This window comes from Odontesthes bonariensis, chromosome 14, assembly GCF_027942865.1.
Source record: "Odontesthes bonariensis isolate fOdoBon6 chromosome 14, fOdoBon6.hap1, whole genome shotgun sequence".
Taxonomy (NCBI): Eukaryota; Metazoa; Chordata; class Actinopteri; order Atheriniformes; family Atherinopsidae; genus Odontesthes; species Odontesthes bonariensis.
Window position 1 is genome coordinate 8,403,189 of NC_134519.1, and position 27,783 is coordinate 8,430,971.

A 27,783-nucleotide genomic window follows, 5' to 3' on the forward strand; every position below is an offset into this window, starting at 1 on the left:
GAATCCTCAAACCATCTGCGGATGGCACATGTTTGCACACAATTTGTGAAAAAAAAAAAAAAGTTTTCTTTCAAATGTTAAAAATCGTCTAATCAACAAAAGATTTCGCGACCCCCCTGCAGTACCTCCGCGGACCCCCTGTTGAAGACCTCTGGTCTATTACATCACACAAAGCTTTATTTTCCATCACACTCGATCACTGGAGGTGATGTGGGGTTGAGTGTCTCGGGGACACTCCAACATGTTGTCGGTGGGAAGTGGGGATCGAACCTCAGACTTCTGATTGGCCGACGACTGACAGCTGCACCAGATGTTTCAAATATCTCCAAATACAGAAAAGTTAAAGAGATTTCTGTCAGCCTGTCTTGAAAAAAATGGTTTGTGGTGTCATAAATCTCTCCAGAATAGCAGTGTATGCCAGGGTGCTCTCACACATATGCAAGTCAGCCATGCCTTGTCATGGCCATGACACCTTTCACTTGAAACATGGTGTTTCTCGTCTTTAACATACAGAACCTGACCACAGAACATGAGTCCTCTGTCTTTCTGTCCATCTGAGATGAGCCGGTGTCCACAGAGCTCAGTTTCTGCACAGACACGGTTTCCTCCTCGTTTGATGCAGTTTCAGGTTCCATATCTGGGTGCAACAATGGACTCTGTTGAGTAAAAGTGTTTAATAATGTTTGCCACTTTGAGTTCTCAAAGGTCCCCCAGCAGTGGTTTCCACACTGGAAAAAATGTTTTAATACAATACATCTTGAATATCTTGTGAAGTGAAAAAGTCTTGAAAACATCTTTTTTTGAGTCATATTTCACATGAAACAAGCTTTTTCTTTTTTTAAGAGGTTTTTAAGCTAATTTCAAGATCACTTTTAACTCAAAAGTCCTAAATATCACATTTTATTTCAAGAAATCTTGACAAGCCGATTTTCACTAGTTCCATTGGCAGATTTTTTGCTTATTTCAAGCAAAAACGTCTTGTATTTGTTGTTTTTTTACTTATTTTTGGAGGGGCATTTTTTCCAGTGCATCTTTGGGTTTTACACACCGAGGCTCCACAAACCTTCACACAAAATGATGCAGTGTAGATGCTGAAAGACCGAAGTTCTTTGCGATGTTGTTTTATTTGTTTATATTTTTCTGAACACCCTGATGACTCTCTGTCGGAGTTTGGCACAAAGCGGGGAGCTGCAACTCATCCTTCCTTGAGGACTGAGCCTTTTGTAGATTCTCCCATTACACCGAATCTCGACACCCTCGTCTGTCACCAAGTGATCCGATAAAATCACTGCAAATCATTTCTATGGGCTCGTGTCTGTTAAATAAAGGTTTAAATGAATCAACACATTACAGATCAATGTTTTCATTGCATTTTTTTTAAATTTCCCACTTTGGCCATGATCGTATGTGTAATGAAAAATCTGACAGATTTGTGAGTAACACTCGTTCATTTTGCTGTCTTTGGTGCACACAGATTATGACTTGAGTTCAATGAAAGATCTTTAAAAGTGTTGCATTAGTTCCAGTGCAAGAGAAGCAGGTAAAGTATGCACCTAAAGTATGCAGCCAAAACTGGACAGTACACACAAACAAGCAATATGTTCACATGTGACAGTAAACATCTTATTCCAAAAACATGGCTGTTGATTTTTCGTTGTGGAAAACCCTGATGGGATTTTCTTGGGGCATCAAAGAGTGGACGAGACGACTTTCCTCTCAGTCAGTTCACAACAAAGATGCTGATCAGGTTGACGTCAGATCTTTGAGGAGGACAACCAAGATCTTCCAAACAGATCTGGGAGAAATCATTTGGAAAAAAAAGCTCCATGTCTTAGGAAATAATGTATAAAAAATTTTCGTTGCAGATCAGCCTCAGACCAAAGTGGACTGAACTCAGCCGACATCTTTGACTACACGATGCATTTAACAGTAAATATGTGGGAGGTTGTTAAATGGAGCCCTCATCTAGTCTAGTTCACCACTTAAAGCTCTTTTACACTACAGGTCACATCAGCCCATTCACAGATAGACTCACACAGCACATCTTAGTCAGTACAGTGTGACCGGCTGTGCAGTGCTTAGTCTCAGTCACACACATTCCCATAATGTAGGCAACATGGGGTACAGTGCCTTGCCCAAGAATATCAAACTACCTACTTTCAGCCTCTGAAAGGCAGACAGCCTCTTTGCTTTCTGAACTACAGCCACCTCTTGTTGCTGGGGAAAGAAACAAGAAGCATGGAGTCTATGCAAACTGCTGATGGATGACAAAGCAGTACAAGAACCAAGAAGGAAGAGCCGGAGGGGGTGGGGGGGTTGTTTTCTATTTGACACTGATGGATCACTGGAGCCTGGATGAACCGGCGTCAGGACAGTCCAGACATTTATAAAATCCTGTGGATTACAGAGAGGAAAGAGCATATCAACAGAGAACAACAACAAACCACCATCCACTCACATCCCTGGAAACATCTCATAGACTGAGTGGAGCAATCAGATTTTTTTTCCATTATCTAAAGCCTGTTTTGGTAAAATGTATTTGCATTGCATTTGAAGATTTGTTTTTGCTCGTGTGGCTCTCTTTGCTTATGAAAACCTCCTTATGTATATGTCCGCCACCATCTATTTATTGTTTTGATCAAATAATGGCTTTTAGAGCGGAAGGGGCACAGAGTTTGCTCGACCTAACGGAGGACCGCGCGATCATTCAGTTCACCTGAAGGGCACCGTGAAATGAACACTGACTGTGTGAAAATGTTGACTAATTTAGCACCCCACCGCATCATGCTTTGTAATATTAAAGTGTAAAGTAAGAGAAAATGTTTCTTTCATTGTGCATTACAGAAACATCAAGGCTGTTTTATGTTTTCATGCTCTTCCCTTTACGCTTTTGATTGATCCCATCCCTGCATTTACCTTTCCTCGAGATGCAAAAACAAGATAATGAATGAAGCAGGATGCTCGCAGTCAAGATGTTTTCTTTTCCCTATAGGTTTAAGGCTTTATATACATGTGTGTGTATGATATGCATCGTATTCTTCTTCTTTTTTTTTTTAAACTGACAGTCAGCGTACAGTTGCAGCAAGGAGCCAACCAACACGTTGGAGGAGGCTGCTGCTCTGTCAAAATCAAGGCCTCCTATTCATTCTGTTGGAAAGTCTCCCACATGCTGTCAGTGGAAACACAAGGGATGACCGTGGGTGCCTCAAAAGATATTCAAGACAAGAAAAAAAGAAAAGGCAGTCACAGTTGCTTTCAGTGCAAGCAGAGTGAGTTCTGTAGAGAAGAATGGAAGGTACTGAAAAGTCTATTCTTTGATGAGAAAAGACGACGATGCTTCTGTCCTAATCCCCAAAGATCACATGGTGAGTCTCTGGTTTATAATATCCTTTCAGGATATCAAGTGAGGTTTCTGGTTTTTGTTTTTGTTTGTTTGTTTTTAGCATATTTCAACTTTGAATCCTGTACTATGGATTCACATATTGCAAAAAACGGTGTCTTGGTTTCAATATGCCATGCAAATGAATGACCACCTCCCAAACCAAACCCCAAGATTACTTACTGTGTGGCAACAGTATGCAGTGTGATTACTGATAAACACCAAAGCAGAAATAACATCATAGGTTATATCTATTTAATCTTGAGTGTGTTTTATTGCTGTTCTCTGCCTGTACATTGTAACCTGAGGTTATGCTTTCAACATCTTCCTGAACTAATTGGTTTGTGACTATCAATCGTATAAGATTACCACAAACCTGAAGCGTGCAGGCTAAAATAAATAAATACTATTACATCATGCAGAATGTGAACTATAACTTTACAAAGCTTTAGTGAGCTTGAAACTGCTACTCGTAGAGAAACACTCTTTTATTCAGGCTGATTTCAACTTTACAAAATGATGATATAGCAGGGTGATGAATCCAGACATGTATTAAAGTGCAAAGACTCTTTGAATGTCAACAGGTATTGTGACACAATTTGCTAAATGACTTAAGATGAGGAATAAGTTGCACAATGATCACAATGAATGAAAAAAAAAAACAGCGCATCAGAAAGCCAATAATAAGAATAAAAACGTTTACTAACTGTAGAAAAACTATTCAATTTTCAAGCTTTGGCCAACGGTGATTTCTCTGTCACTGCAGTCATACAATTTGACCTCAAAGTTCTGCATTTATTTGTGTTAGAAATGTTGAGAACACTGTAGACAACAGTTTTAACTGCAAAAATATACATTTGTGCTTTTGTGGTAGTGTTGCCCTCTGTATGTCCTGAAGGGTGGCGTTTGGCCAAATAAACATGGCTCTCGGGCGACATCTGCTGGGTTTAAATTTAGAATTTTTTTTAATTTTTTTTTTACACTGGTATTAATGACTAAAATATATGACGAGGAAAAATAGATTCATGTTATTTTTTAAGGTGTAATCAAACCAAAGTGTTTCGAGAACTGCGTGAATTTCTTTTCACATGCATTTCAGTATTACTGCCCTTCAAAACTCCAGTCATCGTTTGGTAACCGTCGCTATGGGGAAGTTTCTCAGCCAATCATATGGCGACTTCTTCACTATTTAGCCAATCAGAAACATGAACGCTTGGACGCAGATGTTCCGCTTGTGGGAGCTAAAATAGCTGAATCTATATTAGCAGAGTTTCATAATGGTTGGATAAGGTAAAATCGGTTGTGTATGACTGTAAGATCGACGATAAGCGCAGGTGTCTCCGCCATTGTTGCATGCACGTTTCACCCATATGTCAGCAACACAACACGGCATTAGAGGACACGAACGGGGGAATGTTAGACCTAAAGAAAACAAATATGATTAGAGTATGGTAAAATCTTGCGGTTTTATATCCGAACAAACTTAAAACAGAAGTAGCTCAATTTAGAATATATATATATATATATATATATATATATATATATATATATATATATTTACACTGGTATTAATGACTAAAATATATGACGAGGAAAAATAGATTCATGTTATTTTTTAAGGTGTAATCAAACCAAAGTGTTTCGAGAACTGCGTGAATTTCTTTTCACATGCATTTCAGTATTACTGCCCTTCAAAACTCCAGTCATCGTTTGGTAACCGTCGCTATGGGGAAGTTTCTCAGCCAATCATATGGCGACTTCTTCACTATTTAGCCAATCAGAAACATGAACGCTTGGACGCAGATGTTCCGCTTGTGGGAGCTAAAATAGCTGAATCTGTATTAGCAGAGTTTCACAGTGGTTGGATAAGGTAAAATCAGTTGTGTATGACTGTAAGATCGACGATAAGCGCAGGTGTCTCCGCCATTGTTGCATGCACGTTTCACCCATATGTCAGCTACACAACACGGCATGAGAGGACACAAGCGGGGAGGATGTTGGACCGAAAGAAAACATATATGATTAGAGTATGGTAAAATCTTGCGGTTTTATATCCGAACAAACTTAAAACAGAAGTAGCTCAATTTAGCAATAACGAAAAAATAAAATCATGTTTCGGCAAACGAGAGCGGTGCTTCAGAAACTTCGATATGTACGGTAAGTTAGTTAGCTAACGGGACGCTTAGGATGTTGCTAGCCAAATAAAAGGCTGTTCGTGTATTCTGACGACGTTGTAGACGGTGTTACTTTATTGTGAAATATGTGGTTAGATATGGTTCTGTTATAAATATGTGGTTTGACTGATTCTAAATTAAGCTGAAACGTTAGTTAAAGTGATTAAACAGCTAATGTAACGAAAGACTACGTCGCTTTTGAGTAAGATAATGTTTCTGTGGGAAGATTTTGTTTTATTTTTATGTCACGGAGGGTTAGGTCTTATAACCTGTCCGTGAAATAAATACTTTTTAATGCATGTCAATACTAATAATTGGTTTTAAAATGGGATAACCCCCCACCTCAGGTACGTATAGTTTCATAGAAGTCTGTAGTGGAAGAAAAATGTAATGCACATTTGACTTCTTTGCTCTTCTAGTTTCAATGGACAGCAGCAGGCGTGGAGGCAGAGGAGCACTTCAGCAAAAGAGAAGGCCCTTCAGTACCAAGCAGGGCAGAAAATCCACGGCTTCACAGTCAGAGAGGTAGGTGCAGCTTATGTTGGGGTAAAAGGATGTTGTACCAACACACACCTCACTTGTATAACCCCTGTTTCCGAGCCACTCTACCGATCAGATATGGGATTCAGTTAAAAATGATCGTCTTTATCTTCCAAAGTCTGTCTCTAAAACACATCTGTGAACTTTGACAGCATCATATCTCCACTAGACCCCCAACTGTGCAACTGTGTGTTGTTCTGGCTCCCAGAATGTGGATCGGTGTCCTGCAGCAGCTGAGTGAAGCTGACACCCCACCCACGTGAAAAATTCAAGCAAATAGATTGATCGGTTAGTGCTCCGTTTGTGCCGTTAAAATTTTCGTTTGTGCTGCTTTGGTTTCTGAGATATTAAAGATTATTTTTTAGGTCATCCAAAGGTCACCATCCCCCCATCTTGCTCCAAAACAGGCTGCTCAATTTCTCCATTGATAAAATAATTTCACAACTCTACAACATAAAAAATTCATAAAAAAACATGTAGAATATAGCATATACTTTGTTGTCTACAGTAGTAGATCAACCCTCATCTTACTTTGAAGCTCCCAGCTCCCTGAAGTGACGTCGACGCAGCTTTAGCTGCAGAGAAGCTATCAGGCTTGTGTTGATAATAATAAACTCCTGGACTATTTTCAAACTTCCAAATGCATCGCTTTGTGAGTACAGACCATATTTGTACTACTGTAGAAGTTTGGTGTCATGGCATGTGATTTTAGTGTGGTAATTTTGGAGATACTGCCAGGATCCATTAACCCTTGTACGAAGCTATTCGGGATAACTCAGTAACTCAGCTGATGTTCAGCCAATATCGAAAAAACTGCGGGTGGGCTACTTGGCTGGATATCACGGTTCAAATGACCCCAGGTTGAATCTACTCCGGAGTATCACTTTAACGGCACAAACCAGCACAAACGGAGCACTAAAAAAGTAGACCACTCTGGTTTGTTTTGGAGTAATATGGGGGGATGGTGACCTTTGGATGACCTAAAAAATAATCTTTAATATCTCAGAAACCAAAGCAGCACAAACGAAAATTTTAACGGCACAAACCAGCACAAACGGAGCACTAACCGATCAATCTATTTGCTTGAATTTTTCACGTGGGTGGGGTGTCAGCTTCACTCAGCTTCCTGCAGCTCATTAAAACACATCCTTACAAACAAAATATTCTTATTCATGGATAGATTGTAAACCCAAGGAGAAATCAGTCCACTGGATTAGAATTTAATGAGATGTGCTGTGCTACTTTAAAACAAACCGTATGACTATATTTATGTTAAATACAAATTTTCTGTCCATCCTCAGGTTGTAGCGGTGCCAGATTTGTTTCTCACAGCAGTAAAGTTGACCCATGATAAAACTGGAGCTCAGTACCTGCATGCAGCCAGAGATGACTCCAACAACCTCTTCAGGTCAGTTAGAATGTGTTTTAGTGGTATATCTATTTATATGTATATCCAAGTCACTGCACAGCCATGTACATGGAAGCAGAGACTCTCACTTGTACTTTTATGTACTTCAGCGTGCAGTTGAGGACGACACCCATGGACAGCACAGGTGTTCCCCACATCCTGGAGCATACAGTACTCTGCGGGTCTAAGAAGTATCCCTGCAGGGACCCCTTCTTCAAGATGCTGAACAGGTCCCTGTCCACTTTCATGAATGCCTTCACAGGTAATACATTGTAAATTGGTGTTAACATGCAGCACATTCTCAAAATGCTTGATTGTCACATATAAAACGCTCTGTATTAACAGCCAGTGACTACACCATGTATCCATTCTCCACCCAAAACGGAAAGGACTTCCAGAATCTTCTGTCGGTCTATCTCGACGCTGTTTTCTTCCCTTGTTTACGAGAGCAAGACTTCTGGTGAGTTTAGCTGCAGCCACGAACGTTTAAAACCCAAATGTTTAGGTTAAGGTGCTGTGATCTTGGCTCAGCCTGTTCCGCTTCTCTGTCAGAATGATTAAAGAAAAACAAGGGTACCTTATTGAAGTATGTGTGCTTTAACTTTTCAGGCAGGAAGGGTGGAGATTGGAGAATGAAGATCCCACAAATGCTGACTCCCCGCTGGTGTTTAAAGGAGTGGTGTTTAATGAAATGAAGGGAGCATTTGTAAGTCGATGCGTCCTCGCTTCTAAATGTTTTACTCGGCAGACAGTATTGTGCGTTTTCACTTGAATAGTTTAAGTGAGTCTGGATTACCAACGAGTCGAAGCTTTTATGTAAAGCAAACAACTTTTTTCTTATAATTTTACACTAACATGATACAACATTGAAAAACAGAATACCTGTGTGGGCCACTTGCAGATTTCTAGATTAAATTGTAAAATGAAGCTACAACTCTGTTACCTGACTCCCACCCTCTGGTATTCGCATACCATCTGGGACGAGCCCACAACCGACATGATTTCAAATGGGGCTATTTTTTCTAAAACTGGTGCATGTGATTGGATGAAGAATCTGTCCGTCATCTTGACTGACACGCCACTGCAGCCACTCCCAATGACTCAACCCGTGACGTGGCTCAGAGCTTACCTGACTCCCGCCCTTTGGAGCATGAATGGCCGGCCATAACGCCGCCCATTCATCCAAAGTCCCACCCAGCGATTAATGATTGGCTCTGATTATTTCTAATTGGACGAAACACATATGACTCCCAGGCTCCTCAGATGGTTGAGTGAGGAAAGGGAACGCCCCCACGTGTAGTTGGTGAACGCAGCCAGATGACGTGAGTCAGGTTAACAATTCTGTAGCAACTCTCAAAAATACTCAGCAAATGTGTCTGTTTATGGAGATAAAAAATTTATGTACAACGAGATAACGACCAACCCAGGATATGTGTGTGTTAGTTTATAAAGTCTAAGATCTTAACAGGATCTGTTGTATCGGCACAGACTTTCAGCCGCAGTATTGTGCTTAAATCTCTTTGACTTTTAGTCTTTCCCACACAGTTAAAGGGATAGTTCGCTTCTTTTGACATGAAATTGTATGACATCCCATATTAACAACATAATTTATGAACATCTTCTTACCCCCTGCTGCGTCCTGTGAGCAGAGTTCCGGCCTCGTTTTGGTGTTGACAAAGGTAGTCCGGCTAGTTGGCTGGGGCCACAAAAATAAAGCGTTTTGCTTCTCAAAACAATATGCGTTCAACAGAGTAATATATTTGCATCACAAAATCGTTCTCCAGGAAAAAGTCAGACCTCACAATCGCTTGGCACTATTTTCTCTCCCTTTGTATCACTGCCTGCTGTGTAGACCGTGCAGACCGAAGTGCAGACCGAGCAGCAAACACCGTAACAGGCGCGGCTGTCGGCAGGCGGCAGCAGGCAGTGATACCAAGAGAGAGAAAATAGGGCCAAGCGATTGTGAGGTCTGACTTTTTCCTGGAGAACGATTTTGTGATGCAAATGTATTACTCTGTTGAACGCATATTGTTTTGAGAAGCAAAACGCTTTATTTTTTAAGCCCCAGCCAACTAGCCGGACTACCTTCATCAACACCAAAACGAGGCTGGAACTCTGCTCACAGGACGCAGCAGGGGGTAAGAAAATGTTCATAAATGATGTTGCTGATATGGGATGTCATACAGCTTCATGTCAAAAGAGGCGAACTATCCCTTTTTAAAGTGTTTTTAAAGATTAACATTTAAGTTCAATAATGAAATCGATAATGTTTTTAATCCAAACCAAAACTCCAGAGGGGATTACGTTCTGCATCATATTTTTAAGCATGTTCTTTTCTTTTTTTACAGTCGGACAACGAGCGTGTGTATGCCCAACACGTACAGAACAAACTGTTCCCGGATCACACCTACTCCGTGGTGTCGGGAGGGGAACCTCTGGCCATCCCAGACCTGACCTGGGAGGAGCTGAAACGCTTCCACGCCACACACTACCATCCCAGCAACGCCAGGTGATGAGACGCAGACACGTCGTCGATGAATTTGGGTTTGAGGAAAATGCTGCAGGTGAATGAGAAGTGGGACCTTAAAAGTGGAGTTGCATGTTTTGAAACCTTTGTTTTTGAACTGCCAGGTTCTTCACTTATGGAGACTTGCCTCTGGAGAATCATCTGAAGCAGATCCAAGAGGAAGCTCTGTCCAAGTTTGAGCGCATCGATCCAAACACAGAAGTCCCATCCCAACCACACTGGACCAGTCCTGTAAGTTTGCAATTCTGCAGCATCTTAAGGTGGTATGATGAAGAGCAAAACGTCTTCCAGCTGGATTATTTGCATTCACAGTTTCCGTTTTTGAATAATGAATAATGTCTCTGATGTTTTCTGTGGATTTCATTCTTTTTCCCAGAGGGAGGACCATGTGACCTGCAGCCCCGACGCTCTGGCTCCGGACCCAGCCAAGCAGAACACCCTGTGTGTGAGCTACCTGCTGGGAGAGTAAGATCACATCAGTCATATTTCATGTTCCGTGGCTCATATGATTCACAGATGAATTTCATTTTGAATCCCAAAACTGACTGCTTCGTTCCTCCGTTTAGCATCACTGATACATTTGAAGGATTGACTCTCAGCCTGCTGTCCTCCCTGATGGTCTCTGGCCCAAACTCTCCTTTCTATAAGTCTCTCATCGAACCCAAGATAGGAAGTGACTTCTCCTCCGTTGTTGGGTGTGTATATGGGCTTCAAAATGACAACAAACCCATGTCGTGCATGAAAGTTTAAGGGTTTGCTAAGTGGCTGCACATGTAATTCTGCTGTTTGTGTGTCAGTTTACCGTCTGAAGAATACTGATGGTGATGTTTGTTTTTTATGTAATGTCGTGCAGATATGACGGCAGCACCAAAGAGGCATCGTTCAGCATCGGACTGCAGGGCATGGCCGAGAAGGACACTGAGAGGGTCAAACAGATCATCTCCCAAACTATCGATGACATCATAGAGTGAGTTTAAACATCTGCAGCTAGAGTTTTAACCTAAGTTTTGACCTAAGAGATCTGAACACATCACAGCAGCTTTAAAATCTTTACTCTGGCTTCCAGTCAGTCACAGAATAGATTTTAAAAGCCTGCTGATTGTTTACATCTGTGATCTGTTCAGATAATATAAACCTTAGATCCAAGGACTCAGGTCAGCTGGTCCAGTCCAGAGTCCAGACTAAACATGGAGAAGTAGCATTTAGCTGTTATGCTGCAAACAAGTGGAACAAACTGCCAGTGGAGATTAAACTTTCACCAAATGGAGACATTTTTAAATCCAGGTTAAAAAACATTTCTTTTCTCATACGTCTATGCATGAAATCTGCACGATATCTTTGAATTTATCTGGACTGTTGCTTGTTTCTAATCATTTTAATTATTGTATTTCTTTAAATTCTTTTACCAGGCATCATCTAAATCTATCATTTTCTTTTTTTCCCCTTTTCTTTAACCCTAATTTGGAAATAGAATTTTTAGTCTAAGTGAACACAGGAGCCTGTCCACCGTAGGTACATGATTAAGAGAAGTGTGCAGCAGTAATAAATAGAATAAAAATCGCAGCATGTAACTTGTCACCTAACACAGGAACGGCTTTGAGGAGGAGAGGATCGAGGCTCTCCTTCATAAGATTGAGATTCAGATGAAACATCAGTCCACAAATTTCGGCCTGTCTCTGGCCTCGGTGAGTTCACTCTTTTTATCTTTCACCCTCAGTTCGATCTCACAGATACACACAATCAGAAGCCTGCACGTAGGTGGCGTGTTAGCTGGATTCTCTGAGTTCAAAGTCCTAAACTTGTTTCTTATCTGCTTCTCTGTATATTTCTGCTAAAGTTAAGAAAGTTACTCAGTCTCAGTTATTGTCCTGGAAGATGATTTTCTGTCAACAGCTGTTCTTAGTTTTGTTGTTTTCCTTCCCTTTGGGTGTCTCGCTGTATTTCTAGAGACCTTTGTCTTTTTCCAGTATTGATATTCACCAGAAGAAACCGCATTAAATCAGTATTTGATGCGGTTCAGATGGGAAGCTGTGAAATTCCTCATTGAAATGAAGCCGTTATTGTTTGTTTAATCATTTTTTGACTCCATCTTTATTCTCTCGTCTCTGACGCTGCTTTCTGGATATTTTGTTAGTATGTAGCTTCATCCTGGAACCACAATGGCGACCCTGTGGAGCTGCTGCGAATCAGCGACAACGTTGCCAAATTCAGACAGGCTCTGGAGGAAAACCCTCGCTTCCTCCAGGACAAAGTAAAACACTACTTTAGGGTAAGTAAAAGCTGCCGTGCAGCATCCTTTGTAAGGGAGAACGACAACCAGCAGCACTAACGTTATTTCTGGTTAGAAAGGTCATAGCAGAGTCGCTATCAGGGTTTAATGGTACTTTGTGCTGCTCTGCTACTCACCAACCACGCAGGAGAACACCCACCGACTGACTCTGTCTATGAGCCCAGACGAGGCCTACCTGGAGAAACAAGCCCGAGCTGAGGAGAAGAAGCTTGAGGAAAAGATCCACGGTCTGTCCGACAGCGACAGAAAGGAGATCTACGACAAGGGTAACAACGGTTTCACTTTTCTGGAAACTCAGTGTCAGGTTGGACAGCATGTGTGTTAACTTTTCTCAGGTGTGCCCCCTGCTTTATGTACGTTTAGAAAGGAAGAAAATAAAGTTTCTTTTAAGCGTTTGTGCTTAGTAACCTTCCATCATGTATTTAAAGGTCTGGAGCTTCTGGCTGCTCAGAGTAAAACGCAGGACGCCTCCTGTCTGCCTGCCCTCAGAGTGTCCGACATCGAGCCGACCATACCCATCACTCCTTTTCACATGAGCACGGCGGGTACGACAGAACTCTTCCTGCTCACTGACCGTCTGATGAGAGCTGAGCTGTCTGTGTCTGACGATGCTTTTTTTCTGACCTTCGAAGGAGCTGTGCCGGTTCAGTACTGCGAGCAGCCCACCAACGGTTTGGTTTACTTCCGAGCCATGTGCAGCCTCAACACCCTGCCAGAGGATCTCAGGCTCTATGTCCCGCTCTTCTGCGGCATTCTCACCAAGTGAGTCAACATTGAAGGGCAGCGTTATTAGGAGAGCTGGAACAGAGAAGGCTCAGAGTGTGGAGCCTCGCGTGCTCAGAGAGTGCGGAGCCTCGCGGGCTCAGAGAGTGCGGAGCCTCGCGGGCTCAGAGAGTGCGGAGCCTCGCGGGCTCAGAGAGTGCGGAGCCTCGCGGGCTCAGAGAGTGCGGAGCCTCGCGGGCTCAGAGAGTGCGGAGCCTCGCGGGCTCAGAGAGTGCGGAGCCTCGCGGGCTCAAGAGTGTGCGGAGCCTCGCGGGCTCAGAGAGGCTCAGAGTGTGCGGAGCCTCGCGGGCTCAAGAGTGTGCGGAGCCTCGCGGGCTCAGAGAGTGCGGAGCCTCGCGGGCTCAGAGAGTGCGGAGCCTCGCGGGCTCAGAGAGTGCGGAGCCTCGCGGGCTCAGAGAGGCTCAGAGTGTGCGGAGCCTCGCGGGCTCAGAGTGTGCGGAGCCTCGCGGGCTCAGAGTGTGCGGAGCCTCGCGGGCTCAGAGTGTGCGGAGCCTCGCGGGCTCAGAGTGTGCGGAGCCTCGCGGGCTCAGAGTGTGCGGAGCCTCGCGGGCTCAGAGAGTGCGGAGCCTCGCGGGCTCAGAGAGTGCGGAGCCTCGCGGGCTCAGAGAGTGCGGAGCCTCGCGGGCTCAGAGAGTGCGGAGCCTCGCGGGCTCAAGAGTGTGCGGAGCCTCGCGGGCTCAGAGAGGCTCAGAGTGTGCGGAGCCTCGCGGGCTCAAGAGTGTGCGGAGCCTCGCGGGCTCAGAGAGTGCGGAGCCTCGCGGGCTCAGAGAGGCTCAGAGTGTGCGGAGCCTCGCGGGCTCAGAGTGTGCGGAGCCTCGCGGGCTCAGAGTGTGCGGAGCCTCGGAGCCTCGCGGGCTCAGAGAGTGCGGAGCCTCGCGGGCCTCTAAGTTTAATTTTTGTAGGTTCAGAAGTGTAATTTCCAACGTCCTCAAAGCAGTCCGGTACTTCTTAGAGTTTAAATGAATGGCCTGCATGACCTCAACTGACTGCAGAACATCAATCAATCAAAAGAAAGTGCAACAGATGTGAAATAGTTTTGTGTGTGTGTGTTGATTAGGATGGGCTGTGGGACCCTAGACTACAGGCAACAGGCGCAGCAGATGGAGCTGAGAACAGGGGGCATGTCTGTTTCCACTCAGGTCATCCCCGACTCCACACATATGGACACATTTGAGCAGGTCAGTCCTTACTGAACGTAGCTTTCATATGAGAGCTGAAAGGCAAAGGCATGCAAAGCAGGAAGTTGGAAATTTGTGGGTTTTTTCCTCATTGCGTGGCTGAATAAATTGAAAATAAATTAGATATCCTGAAAACAAATTTTTGCTTCCTTTTTCAGGGCATCCTCCTGTTCTCCTCTTGCCTGGAGAGGAACCTCCCCCACATGTTCCAGCTGTGGAGCGACCTGTTCAACAGGTCCTTTTGACCGTGTCACCTCCGGCACCCTCTGATCAGACAATCACGGCTCAGTTTTTTTGCAAAGAAACGATGGCTAACGTTGATCTTTTCTCGTCATTTTAGCCCCCACTTTGACAATGAAGAGCGCCTGAGAGTGTTGGTGATGATGGCAGCTCAGGAGCTGGCCAATGGGATCTCTTACTCTGGTCACATGTATGCCATGACCAGGGCGGGCCGTCACCTGACACCAGCAGGAGACCTCCAGGAGACTTTTGGTGGGATGGAACAGGTACTTTTGCTTTATCGTCTGTGCAGCCATCATTCTGCTGCAGCATCAGCTTTATTGGTTTCAGAAATCTGTACAATAGTGATTTTTATGCACATTTGTCAGCTTTAGAGGTGATGTTTCAGTTTGTTGCTGTTCTTTAAACATTAGGTGAAGTTTATGAAGCGGATAGCAGAAATGCCAGACCTCAGCCAAGTCATCCGAACGTTACCCAGGATCAAGAAACACCTTCTCAACCCAGACAACATGAGGCGAGTTCGCTCTACACGGCTGAAATTCTCCAGTAGTTGGGATGCTCTTTGAGCCAAGCAGAGGCCCGTTTGGGTCCTGAGGCTGTTTACTTGTGTTTGTATAACTGCAGAACTTTTTTCCAGAGTGTGTAACCAGCACATCTCACCTGATCCATATCCTTACAGGTGTGCAATCAATGCAACTCCACAGAAGATATCACACACAGCAGCGCAGTTGGAGACGTTTATGAAGGACGTGGCTGTAAACAGAAAAGAACGCAAATCCATAAGAACAAATATTATTCAGGTGAGCTGTAATATCGCCTCGTGTAGGAAAAAGAAATGAGATTCCTTTGCTCACTTTCATGTTTCTTTTTTTATCTTTTCTTCCAGAAGCCACTCGACCCTCTGAATGAATCTGGTCCAAGTAGAAAACTGCTGACTGTAAGTTCATCTGCAGGTCTGCCACAGAGTGCCATCGCACATGTTTAAAGGAGTAAAAGTGATCTTTGATCTTATATAAAGTCTCCATTTGTGCTTGTTTTACTTTGAAGGAGCCAAACTTCCAGCCGTGCCAGATGAAAACCTTCTTCCAGATGCCCTTCCCTGTCAACTTCATCAGCGAGTGTATCCGCACGGTGCCGTTCTCCCACCAGGATTATGCCAGGTAATCCAGCTCTGTAACGGCATTGTATCTCACCTTATTTAACCTAACACACTTACATTAAAGGGATAGTTTGCCTCTTTTGACATGAAGCTGTATGACATCCCATATTAGTAATATCATTTATGAACATCTTCTTACCCCCTGCTGCGTCCTGTGAGCCGAGTTCCAGCCTCGTTTTGGTGTTAACGAAGGTAGTCCGGCTAGTTGGCTGGGGCCACAAAAATAAAGCGTTTTGCTTCTCAAAACAATATGCGTTCAAAAGAGTAATACATTTGCCACACAAAATCTTTGTGCAGGAAAAAGTCAGACCTCCCAATCGCTTGGCACTATTTTCTCTCCCTTCGTATCACTGCCTGCTGCGCAGACCGAGAAGTCCCCTGCTTCCGAGCAGTAAACACCATAACAGGCGCGGCTGTCGGCAGGCGGCAGCAGGCAGTGATACGAAGGGAGAGAAAATAGTGCCAAGCGATTGTGAGGTCTGACTTTTTCCTGGAGAACGATTTTGTGATACAAATGTATTACTCTTTTGAACGCATATTGTTTTGAAAAGCAAAACGCTTTATTTTTTAAATCCCAGCCAACTAGCCGGACTACTTTCGTCAACACCAAAACGAGGCCGGAACTCGGCTCACAGGACGCAGCAGGGGGTAAGAAAATGTTCATAAATGATATTGCTAGTATGGCATGTCATACAGCTTCATGTCAAAAGAGGGGAACTATCCCTTTAAGTTCCTTTTCACGTCCTCAGTCTTGTTACCGCTCTCTGTCTTTCAGTCTGTGCATCTTGGCGAGAATGATGACGGCGAAATATCTCCATGGCGAGATCCGGGAGAAAGGTGGGGCCTATGGGGGCGGAGCCAGGATGGGAGGAGGCGGTCTGTTCTCCTTTTACTCTTACAGGTGGGCCACCGTTTACTGAGAAGGGCTCACCTTTGGACATCATTGCAGTGGAAGTGTAGTTTGTTGTTGTAATGTTTCGAGGTACACTTTTAAGAGTAAAATCCTACTGATGATGCATCGGGTTCTGACGGGTTTTTAGATTCTTCTGTGTACAAATGGAGCGGATTATTTATTTGGTGATCTAAATGGAAGATGCAAGTCTTTGCTGGTTTTATTGTCGGGCTGCTCTGGTGGCTCAGTGGATAAAACACAAGCTGAAGCTGCACTGGATCATTTCCAGTTAATGTCTGTTGAATATTTTTCTCCCTGATCAAAACTTTTCAGCTAAATGGGGGGGAAAAAACTAACAGTTCTGAGGAAATAAGTTAGTTTTCTACATTTTTACAGACCAACCAATGTGTTCTGATTGTGTGTTGACCTCAGTTTATGTCTCCTCTGTGCCCAAAGGGATCCAAACTCAACGCAGACGTTATCTGCGTTTCGTAAAGGTGTCGCCTGGGCGAAATCAGGGCAGTTCACTCAACAAGACATCGACGAAGCCAAACTGTCAGTCTTCTCAGCTGTTGACTCACCTGTGGCCCCCGCAAACAAGGGTGAGACACCCCAAAGAGTGGATAACAGGGCATCCAAACAGCAGCTGAATTCACATGAAATACTATTTTAATATTACAAATAATACTGTTTATATTGTTTATATACGGTTTTATACTGACGGAGGTTTTATAGGATTGGCTGCCACAAGGATTCTAAATGGAAGCTATAGTTTTCTTGGAATATTACAAAAAATTTAGCTGATATCCAACCTTATCTAGTTAAATAAATAAAAACTAGGGCTGGGCAACGATTAAAATGTTTAATCTAATTAATCACATGATTTCCCTGATTAATCGCGATTAATTGCATTTGTACGTAAAATCCAAAAATGAATTTAAAAGTAGTGTATAACGTTTAGCATTTAGTTTTGTCTTAAATGTGCTGCCATATGAATGAAAGTGCCATAACATTTGTTGTGCAAACACACTTTTAACATCAGCATCTTTCTGTAGTTTTTATGTAGAAGCCTCGCTCCACTGTCTGTTTCCTTGAATGACTTGCTGCTATCAGTTGTGTGTTTTGCCTTTAAGTGATATTTTAGACTGGAACTACTACGCTGAGAAGACAATTCAACTTGGCAACGTTTACAGATGACTTTGGTTCTGTCGACTCCGCCGTCTGGAAGAACTTTAAAATGAAAATGGCCGAGTAAAAGTTCCGTACCCTTCTCCATGTTTGGTGGATCCACAGATTACTTTCTTTTCCGGTTACGCAGCAGACAGCAACAGACTTTTACAAAATAAAAGCCTGTGAGCAACAGACTTTTACAATAATAAAATAAAATTGATAAAACCTGCGCTTATGCGCGATAAAACATTTATCGTGTTAAATAATTAACGAGTTAGCTCGCCCAGCCCAATTTAAAATATACTTTGGGCAGCATTAAATGTAATGAATCTGGATTGCTTTTCAGAAGCCGAGTTTCTCTGAGTTTTTTGTTTTTTCCGCTCAGTTGTATCTGTGATTCCGTCATTTTAGAGTTAATAATTAACACATCTTACATCCTCCATGTGTTCGTGGTGCAGGAATCGGCTGCTTTCTCAATGGTATCACGGACGAGATGAAGCAGAGTCACAGAGAGCGACTCTTCGCCGTCGACCATAAAAGTCTGGTGGACGTGGCCGAAAGGTAAAACGGTCAAATGCTCGAATTCTGTTTCTTTTTACAGCGTCAGCGAAGAAGAATTGGAATAAAAGGCATTAAAAAACGGGTGTTTTTGTTTCCTGCAGGTACCTCGGTGTGGGTCAGAGGACATGTGGCGTCGCCATGCTCGGCCCAGAGAACGATGCAATCAAGAAAGACCCTTCGTGGGTTTTAAAATAATACTTTTTGAAGAATTAAACACTCGTGTTGAACAGACTATGTACTGAAAACCCACTCACAGCTGTTACGTTTGGAATCTGAAGCGCACCGTACAGAGATGAGGAAAGTGTTTCAGATGGTAGTTCAGATAATGACTTTTTTTATTCCGTTATGTATTTATAATCATGAAAATGAACTGTTAGGTTATCATATTGAATACAAAATCTGGATGAGTTCTGTTTTGTTCAAAGCTTTTTGTCATTAAAACGTCGGCATCATCTATTTCTTGTTGTTTTTTTCCTCCTCTTTCAGAGATTTGTTCCTCTCTTTAAGTCAGTGATACTCACTATTTTTTTTCACAAGAGCCACATTGGCAGAGAAAAATCAAGGGAAGAGCCACTTTTACCACAACATACTAAAGTCCCCTTTTACAAATATGCATTTCTACATATAAAACATCCCACAAAAAAAGAAAACACAGCCAATACATTTTCAATTAAGACCACATTTACCTTAATACTGGGATGAGCAGAAGCTGGCGTGCATGTCCTTGACTTTCTTCATGTTGTATTTGTAGTTTGTTGTTGTAATCATAGTGAGACATTCAAGATGAGCATGGTTTTTGTGCTGGTTTTTGCCCTTTTATTTTTTAAAATCAAAAACCGATCCATTGTGCCTGCATCTCATGCTGGCTAAAGGAGCTAGCGTGCTCTGCGGTCAGTGTGACGGTGGTTTAAGCGGGCTGCGTTGCCAGGTTTAACAGTTCCCCCTTTAGGAAACACCATTAAGCCTTAATTAATACTTAATAAAAATACTTAATACTACAAAAACGCAAACTTAATAAAAATACTTATTGTGCAGTATTCGTTGTATGTTATTTGAAAAAATGTATAGTTATTGTTAGCATATTGTTATCAGCTACTTTGCGAGTGCGAGCCGCCAATTAAAGCTTGAGGAGCCGCTTTAAGTAGTACCCTGTAAATAAGTAGTACTGCGTTTAAGTAGTACCCTGTGTAAGTAGTACCGTGTGTAAGTAGTACTCCCTGTTTAAGTAGTACCCTGTATTTAAGTAGTACCCCGTGTGTAAGTAGTACACTGCGTTTAAGTAGTACCCTGAGTAAGTAGTACCCCGTGTGTAAGTTGTACCCTGAGTTCAAGTAGTACTCCCTGTTTAAGTAGTATCCTGTATTTAATTAGTACCCTCTGTGTTTAAGTAGTACCCTGTATATTGCGTCCTGACCACAGGAACTGAGGATGAACTTAATTTGCTGAACTTCGGCCCAAGCAGAAACCTCTGAGTCATGTTTGGTCCATTGGACGGTAACATTTTAGTTAAACTCTGTTTCATCAGGACGGAGATGGAACTCTCCACATCTGAACTATAAAATGCTTCTTCAAAGTAACCCTTTTAACCAGGTTCTCCACTATTTGCTAAAGAAAAGAAAAGAGACTCGTTAACACAAAACAAAAACTCTGGGGTTTCCACACAAATGCTTTATTTACTCTGTGACAGAACACACATCGAATAACGTCGTGCAGTTTCAGATATTCTCCACTTCGCTGCCAACGTACGGCGACGGCCGGCAGGACCCTACTCACAAATAACCGCTATAAGGTGCCACATGGAAAGCCCGGGGTGCATACATCAGCAAAGGCAACGACACAACACACGTACACGACACGACCGGCTCGTCCTGAAGCCTCACTACACGTCTTCCTTTGGGGGGTTTTCAGCCTCTTAATATCGAGGTGTGGACAGCATTGAGAGTGCGTGTGATCCTCCTGGCGTAATTTCCCTGTTTTAAAAGCAGCTTTAGGGGTTTACATATATAATGGAGCTCAAAGTGCGGTAGAAAAAAAAAACAAGAGAGAAAAGCCAGACTTAAAACCACCAGATGTTTGCTCATTAAGGTGTTTTAATTAAAGAAAAGAAGAAGAAGGTGGCTACATCTTTTGAGCTAAAACTAAAAGGCTACATCACGAGGAGTGCATATATATTAGATTTTATATTTAGGTGTAACTTTGGGGATCCGGATAATACTACGTGAGTTGTTAGTTTAGACTTATAGAAGTGTTTCCAAATGACTTCTCCTTAACCTTAACCTGATCTTAAATATGGAACGTGCCTTTGTTAAGTGTACCTGTCTTAAATTCTACCATAAAATATTCGCAGTCGATCAGTCATTGTGGGAGCAGCTGTCACCGATTCATGAAGCCTGTTTCCTTTGGGGAGGTTGGGGGGAGGTTGGGGAGGTTGGGGGGGTGGAGCTTTAAGCTTTCAGCCGGCAGCAGTGTGGCGGTTCAGATGGCGGCTGACAGGTCGCTTTCTTTGGGCCGGACCCGGGTCACGTGCTCCAGCTGGCCGGAGTCGGAGACGTCGTAGCTCGTCTTGTACTTGGCCAGGATTTTCATCAGAGGGCGGAGCTTCAGCCACCACTGCTCTTTAGGGATCCTGTGGCTGAAAGGAGAAAGTTTGGGGATGAGACTTGACTCAGGCACTAAACCAGGCACGTCTCCAGAAACTTTTTACCGGGGCACGGGCCCCTGTGAACATGCGTTGTGCCCCTGTAAAAATTCCCACATACATCCTTCAGACTACGCTACGATTGATGTGCCAAGAAGGAGTAACATAGACCCGATTTTCCCTATTTCAACCACATAACCTCCTTTAATGCTGCACAGGTCTACCAAATAGTGAAGTGAAGAGGTCGTATTCGCAGGCTTTGGGTGCGTCTGTGCATGTTCAGCGAATGGACCGTGTGTGACGCGTAGCGCTCGAAATTGGAGTTGGAAGGCAAGATACTGCGGCCCGCTCATCATATTTATCAGCGGATAGTAGCCCACACATTTTGGCTAGTTTAAAAGTTTAAAATGTTCAGGACCTGGACTGAAATATTGTTCATTATTTTGTATCTGTTGATCTGTTGAAGATTGTAACACTGTGCATACTGTGTTTTTTAGTAATATTGCCTCTTGTAAAAGGTTCACTTGATTATGTTTGATGAGCTACAGAAGGAGGAATCGAAAAGCTAAATGGCTGAATTCAAAGGTGTTTTTATTTGCTTGGATAGCCTACACTGGAAAAAAATCAAAGTCTTACCAAGTATATTTGTCTCATTTCTAGTCAAAATATCTCATTACACTTTATATAAGACACAACTGCCTAACAAGTACTATTTCAGCCAGATATAGGGACTTGTTTTAAGACAATACATCTGGAATATCTTGTTAAGTGAAAAAGTCTTGAAAACAAATTGCTTTGAGTTGGATTTCACATGAAACAAGCTTTTTTTGACATTTGAAGAGGTTTTTAAGCTAATTTCAAGATCACTTTTTATCTCAAAAGTCCTAAATATCACATCTTATTTCAAGAAATCTTGACAAGCCGATTTTCACTAGTTCCATTGGCAGCTTTTTTTGCTTTTATTTGTTGTTTTTCTTACTTATTTTTGGAGGGGCATTTTTTCCAGTGTATAGCTCTGTTAAACCTGTTGAGGTTTATGCAAATTTGAATAAATGTTCTTATGCATCCAGTACAGGCAGATTTTCTGAAAACAGTACGGCAGTGTTGGTGGGTGGGGTTCTGGCTGGGGGCCTGGGCCCCTGTACAGCTGTATGCCCGGCAACGTCCCTGCACTAAACCCGCCGCTCGCTGCCACTTTGCTTTCCATTTGGGTGAGATCACCATTGATGGCGATGGCAACCTCTGGATCTAGAAATATTCAAGCTCTCAGCACGTCACAGTGTGAGCTGCTGCTGTCACATTAACAGGCATGCACAGTGGCGGCTGGGCTAAATTTGGCATATGATCTACTTTTTAAGAGAGTCCGGACATGAAATAACTGATGTTCTGTTGAATAATGGCCTTTGCTGCAGCTTCACTTTCACGCACACAACTGACGGCACAGAGATGACGAAGAAGACCAAAGTAAAGTGAAAGGTGTATTTTCCTCAACCCGTTAAATTCGCACATTAGCTTCAGTGCAATAAGACCTTAAAATCCTGAAACTTCCTTATAAAAACACACGTTTCTATTCTGTCAAATCCAACATAAAGCAAGTCAGATGCAGAAGATGAGTTTATTTAGGAAAAGCATCATATTTAAGAGTTCAATAAACCCATTTTAGTATCTGTGAGCATTTATTCTGATAGTTTTAATAACATTTTAATATCTCTGGTACTCAGAACATCTTCCCGTCAACGATTCCTCTACATGTGTAAATCAAAATGTAGGTATTTTGGCACCCGCCCAGTCTCCATTTTACTGCTATTCTGTCTGAGCTCTGAAATGTTGTGAATGAAATGTGAAAGTTGATCTTACACAAAGTCAGTTTCCTCCCGGAGCTGTGACACGGGCTGGAAGACCATAGCTCTGCGCCGCATCCCCAGCAGGCAGGCGGTGTCCTCGGAGTTGGCAAACACTCTTCCTGCGTTGAAGAGAAGAAGCACCATTTGTTTTTAGTTTTTTTTTTTAATCCGAGGCACAACAAGCTGCATTTAATCAAGCAAAGACCGCTGATGGACCCCGGAAAATCCACTCAAGCACTTAAGTCTTGACTCACCTCCTTTGTAGGACTCCTTGAGGGTGCGTGTGATCCACTGTATGGCTTTAGCTGCGACTTTGGTGCCAAAGTTTCTATCGAAAGGAGATGGAGCTCCTCCCTGAGAAATGGAAGAATAGAATCTGTTTGTGTTACTCATCACAAGAGAGAGCAACATGTGCTCTTCAGTGTAAACACAACCCTGCGCTGGTTTTAAAATGTCTCTTCTGCTAACAGCCTCAGATTTGCAATGAATTATCCAACCTCCACGTCTTTCTATCCACCCGACTCTTGAGGTAAATCCTGTTGTATTTGCTGGATCTTGGAAGTGGAGGGTCAAAAACTCGTGCTTTTTGCTTATTTATTAACAACAAAATTGTCTTAGAATAAGTTTAGCTAATAATTCTTGAGCAGGACTTTGTTTAAAGTTTAATATCCTAAGTAGAAAACCTCTGATTGACCTCTAATTGCCTGTTTCATTTTTTCCCCAGTTGGAATGTGGAAATAACAATTTTATATTTGTTATTTGAAGTTAAAAGTAGTCCTGTCTCTTTAAAAAAAACATTTAAGCAGCAAACTGTTGTTGTCTGCAACTTAAATGTAAGTTCAGTGAAATACCACAGTCAGAATACAACTAGAAAGTCCCTCAAAATGAATAAAAACTGTAGTTTTGTTTTTATTCACTGAATTTATATGTTTGCATAAACATAGTTTTCCAGTCAAGTAAGTATTTAACATTGATTGGAATGGAATTCGATAGAAGAAAGGGTTTAAAAAGATGTTTTGGAATCTTTTTCATGTTGAAATGAGTAGTTTATGTAAAAATGATATTCAATACAGCTGTGTTTCATTCAAAAGAGCGATATCAGAGAAGTGCAGACTGTACAACACACTGATTACATCACAATCACTCCACTATTTTTTACTAAATTCACCTAATATAAAACCTACTCATTTAGGATTGCTTTTAATACCCAGTAGTATTTTATCAATTTTGTTGTATTTTATTGCTTTCACTGTTCTTTTATTGTTTTTATTTGTTTTTACTTATTCTTCTCTTTATTTATTACCTGCTGTAAAGCACTTTGGTACATCATAAGGATTGTCTGTAAAGGGCTGTATAAATAAAGTACATTTACATTTAACATCCTGGTAGGAAAGAATGAGTGGATCTCGCTTGCTTTATTGTTCTGTGCCTGACGCAGGTGCAGTAAAGTGTGCGTTCCCAACCTGCTGCATATGACCGAGAATGTTCTTCCTGCAGTCGAACACACCTCGGCCCTCCTCGGAGTACAGCTGGTAGATGAAGTCGGTGGTGAAGTTCTCGTTGCAGCTTTCGTTGCTGAAACGCAGAGCAACGAGAGCAGAGGCAGAGGGTGTGAAAGCGGCTCCACGCAGTGCTCAGATTTACCGTCTGTGTCTTCCTAATTAAGGAATAAGTTGAAATGAACTAGTTCTGCCTGCTGTCCACTACACACTGGATAAAAATCTAAATCTTACCAAGTATATTTGTCTCATTGAGTATCTCATTACACTTAATATAAGACACAATTGCCTAACAAGTATCATTTCAGCCAGATATAGGGACTTGTTTTAATACAATACATCTTGAATATCTTGTTAAATGAAAAAGTCTTGAAAACATCTTGTTTTGAGTCATATTTCACATGAAACAAGCTTTTTTTTTTCATTTGAAGAGGTTTTTAAGCTAATTTCAAGGTCACTTTTAACTCAAAAGTCCTAAATATCACATCTTATTTCAAGAAATCTTAACAAGCTGATTTTCACTCGTTCCATTGGCAGATTTTTTTGCTTATTTCAAGCCAAAACGTCTTGGATTTGTTGTTTTTTTTAAATTATTTTTGAAGGAGCATTTTTTTCCAGTGCTGCCCACAGACACACTCACTATAGACCAACGTCTTTCAGAGCGTCTCCTAATAAATAATTATGCAGGTGCGGCCCTAAGCACCGACTCACAATGTCACCTACCCTCCATCCAAACTATTACATTCGTCCTATTTCCACAGACCTCTGTCCTGCTGGGAGCAATTTAAACAGCATTGTGGTGCAGAGGACTAAAATAACCACAATAGAGGACATGATAGAAAGTGTGTAGGGTCCCTGATGTTAAACTGTTTTCATGCATTTTACTGGAAAACAAACAGTGACTGCAGAGGCAACATTTTCGCCCCTTTTCTTCACTCCACACACACTTACTTGCAAACCCCCCCCCCCCCCCAAAGACTGAAGCATTTGTGTGTCAGAGTGAAGAAGCGAGGAAACAAAAGCAGCGTTAAAACAGAAAGGAGTGCAACTCACCGGAGCACCAAGCCTCTCTGGATGCTCGTCTTCATCTTCTGCGTCAGATGCTCAACGTTGGCCTGAAAACGCAGAACAAAGCATGAAACCGGAGCGACCGCGGCGTGCAAACCTGCACGAGTCACCTGCCTCGGTCTCATCACCGTGCAGGACGGAGAGAGAGGCGCGAGGCAAGGTTTGCTCCACTGGGGGGCGCCTTATCCGCTCCTACTGCTCCCAAAGACAAGGTTGCTGCAAGGTTTCCTCACTGTGAGGACAACATTTGGAGGATTTTTCAATATAATTAAGGCAAGGCAAGGCAACTTTATTTGTGTAGCACAATTCAACTACAGGGTGATTCAAAGTGCTTTACAGAGACATTAAAACAGTAGAAGTAAAAAGCCTGATTTAAATTTTAAACAAAAAAGAAAGAAATAAGAACAATAGATAAAATCAGGAGTTAAAATGTGATTAAGTTTTGAAACTCAAGCTTCAGATTTGGAGCTTTATTCAGATGCAGCTGAAAATAGGTGTGTCTTCAACCTGGACTTAAATACACTGAGTGTTTCAGCTGATCTGAGGCTTTCTGGGAGTTTGTTCCAGACATGTGGAGCATAGAAGCTGAATGCAGCTCCTCCATGTCTGGTTCTGACTCTGGGAACTGATAGAAGACCGGATCCAGATGAGCTGAGGGGTCTGGAAGGTTCATACTGGGTCAGGAGGTCACTGATGCATTCTGGTCCTGGACCATTCAGAGCTTTATAGACCAGCATCAGAACTTTAAAGTCTATCCTCTGATGGACAGGCAGCCGGTGTAAAGACCTCAGAGCTGGACTGATGTGCTCCACTTTTCTGGTCTTAGTGAGGACTCGAGCAGCAGAGTTCTGCTGAATTAAAGAGAATTAAAGCAAATCCTGTGTGGCAAACAGATGTTCTTAGCTTATTTGTAATAAATGCTTTGACTTTGTGGCATTTCCACTCAGAAATACTATACTTGTTAGACTTCAGGCAACTAAAAGATCACATCACCCCAGATCTCAAGTCTTTACATCAGCTCCCGGTCAGATACAGAATAGATTTTAAAGTTCTGCTGCTCGTCTACAAATCACGGAACGGTTTAGGTCCAGAATACATGAATGACATGCTGGTAGAGTATAAACCCAGCAGAGCTCTGAGGTCTGCTGACTCAGGTCAGATAGTGGAGCCCAGAGTTCAGACTGGACCCGGTGAAGCAGCTTTTAGCTGTTATGCTGCACACAACTGGAACAAACTACCAGCAGAACTGAAATCAGCCCCAACTGTAAGCACTTTTAAATCCAGGTTAAAAACATTTCTCTTTCCGTGTGCTTATGGTTGAGTTTATATTTTTCTTTTTCCCCTCTTCTTTGATTGATTTTAACTGTGTTTTAATTTTTATTCTATTTTTTTATTCTCTTTAAATTGTTTGTTTTTATGCTGCTTTATGCTGTTCTTTTAAATGCCTTGTCTTTATGTAAAGCACATTGAGTTGCCTGTGGTATGAAATGCGCTGTATAAATAAAGATGCCTTGCCTAAAATAGCACATTAAGGTAAAAAGGTGGTGTATAAAGGTAAAAATGAGGTCAAACAAGCTGGAGAGAGGCACATGTTTGTGCGGCCACGCGTCCGTGACAACAAACACTGATGGTCCTGACGTCTCTAATCACCTGAAGGGATCCGACTGTTATGGAATAAATGATGCAGCTCAGAGGTTATTAATAAGTCGCTTCATTAAGATGGCTGTAATCCGGGTCACCTGCAGCCTCTTGAGCATCCAGGCAGCGGCAGTGACTGACTGACAGACTGCAGCAACCATGGGCGCCGCACCCGTGGGGGAAACACCCCCACTTTTACAGCAAGATGATTTCACCTTTTTGAATTTTCAATGACCAAATAAAGTTTTAACAAATCATAAAATGTGTTTTAAAGACTCTGTACCCTCTTTAGAATAATTCCATCCAGATTTGAGCAGTGTAACTATTGTAGTTTCCATACAGGATCTAGTTTGGTGTGATCAAAATACAAACATAAAATGCAGTAAAATGGCCCTTTATGCCCATCCATTTAATTTATGAATCGGATACCAACTTCAGCGTCGTGTTTACATTTAAAATCACTGCCCCGCCCCGGGCAGCAACGCTCACATGAACAGTGAGAACAGTCTGTGCTGCTCTGTTCGGAAGGAGGGGAAAAAATGTGTGCAACACGAATTTAAACCTGCGGATCTACAAACACCAAAGCTCTTTATGACATAGAAGAGGACTAAAAATCTGTCTGACCTGCAGGTCGCGGATGTCAAACGGCTCCTCGTAGATGTAGACGGTGTCGGCCCCTGCGGCCAGACCCCCCACCGTGGCCAGGTAGCCGCAGTAGCCCCCCATGGTCTCTATGATGAACACCCGCCGCTTGGTGCCACTGGCCGACTGCTTGATGCGGTCACATGTCTGGTT

At 42.6% G+C, this 27,783-nt stretch overlaps 2 protein-coding genes across 6 annotated transcripts in view; one reads left to right on the top strand and one right to left on the bottom strand.

Moving 5' to 3' along the window:
• Nucleotides 1-5,306: 5,306 nt before the first annotated feature.
• On the top strand, nt 5,307-18,755 carry pitrm1 (pitrilysin metallopeptidase 1). The gene is made up of 27 exons (XM_075482742.1): nt 5,307-5,536; nt 5,973-6,078; nt 7,395-7,501; nt 7,612-7,763; nt 7,847-7,961; nt 8,111-8,207; nt 9,850-10,010; nt 10,133-10,259; nt 10,405-10,493; nt 10,595-10,723; nt 10,882-10,995; nt 11,617-11,713; nt 12,163-12,297; nt 12,446-12,584; nt 12,747-12,863; nt 12,951-13,080; nt 14,159-14,279; nt 14,438-14,514; nt 14,620-14,785; nt 14,933-15,033; nt 15,199-15,319; nt 15,406-15,456; nt 15,567-15,679; nt 16,454-16,579; nt 17,027-17,172; nt 18,199-18,301; nt 18,403-18,755. Exons 1-27 carry the CDS (start codon nt 5,490-5,492, stop codon nt 18,494-18,496), a joined length of 3,081 nt encoding a protein of 1,026 aa, XP_075338857.1. The 5' UTR covers nt 5,307-5,489; the 3' UTR covers nt 18,497-18,755.
• A 1,199-nt stretch (nt 18,756-19,954) lies between these two features.
• The window catches only part of pfkpb (phosphofructokinase, platelet b), a 71,866-nt gene continuing 64,037 nt past the window's right edge, over nt 19,955-27,783 (bottom strand). For all 5 annotated transcript variants that reach the window (XM_075482747.1, XM_075482746.1, XM_075482748.1 and 2 more), the window contains 6 exons: nt 27,613-27,777; nt 25,336-25,397; nt 24,247-24,358; nt 23,038-23,137; nt 22,797-22,902; nt 19,955-20,933 (listed from right to left, as the gene is read on the bottom strand). In XM_075482747.1, the coding sequence (XP_075338862.1) occupies nt 20,777-20,933; nt 22,797-22,902; nt 23,038-23,137; nt 24,247-24,358; nt 25,336-25,397; nt 27,613-27,777 (702 nt within the window). In that variant the 3' untranslated portion in view covers nt 19,955-20,776. The remainder of the gene's footprint in view (nt 20,934-22,796; nt 22,903-23,037; nt 23,138-24,246; nt 24,359-25,335; nt 25,398-27,612; nt 27,778-27,783) is intronic.

What these genes read in the sequence shown, in the direction of transcription:
- pitrm1 (XM_075482742.1), top strand. Translation starts at nt 5,490, where the DNA reads ATGTTTCGGCAAACGAGAGCGGTGCTTCAGAAACTTCGATATGTACG. An exon ending in ACTATCGATGACATCATAGA is followed by an intron (nt 10,996 to 11,616) that starts GTGAGTTTAAAC and finishes CACCTAACACAG; the next exon opens with GAACGGCTTTGAGGAGGAGA. An exon ending in TCGGCCTGTCTCTGGCCTCG is followed by an intron (nt 11,714 to 12,162) that starts GTGAGTTCACTC and finishes ATATTTTGTTAG; the next exon opens with TATGTAGCTTCATCCTGGAA.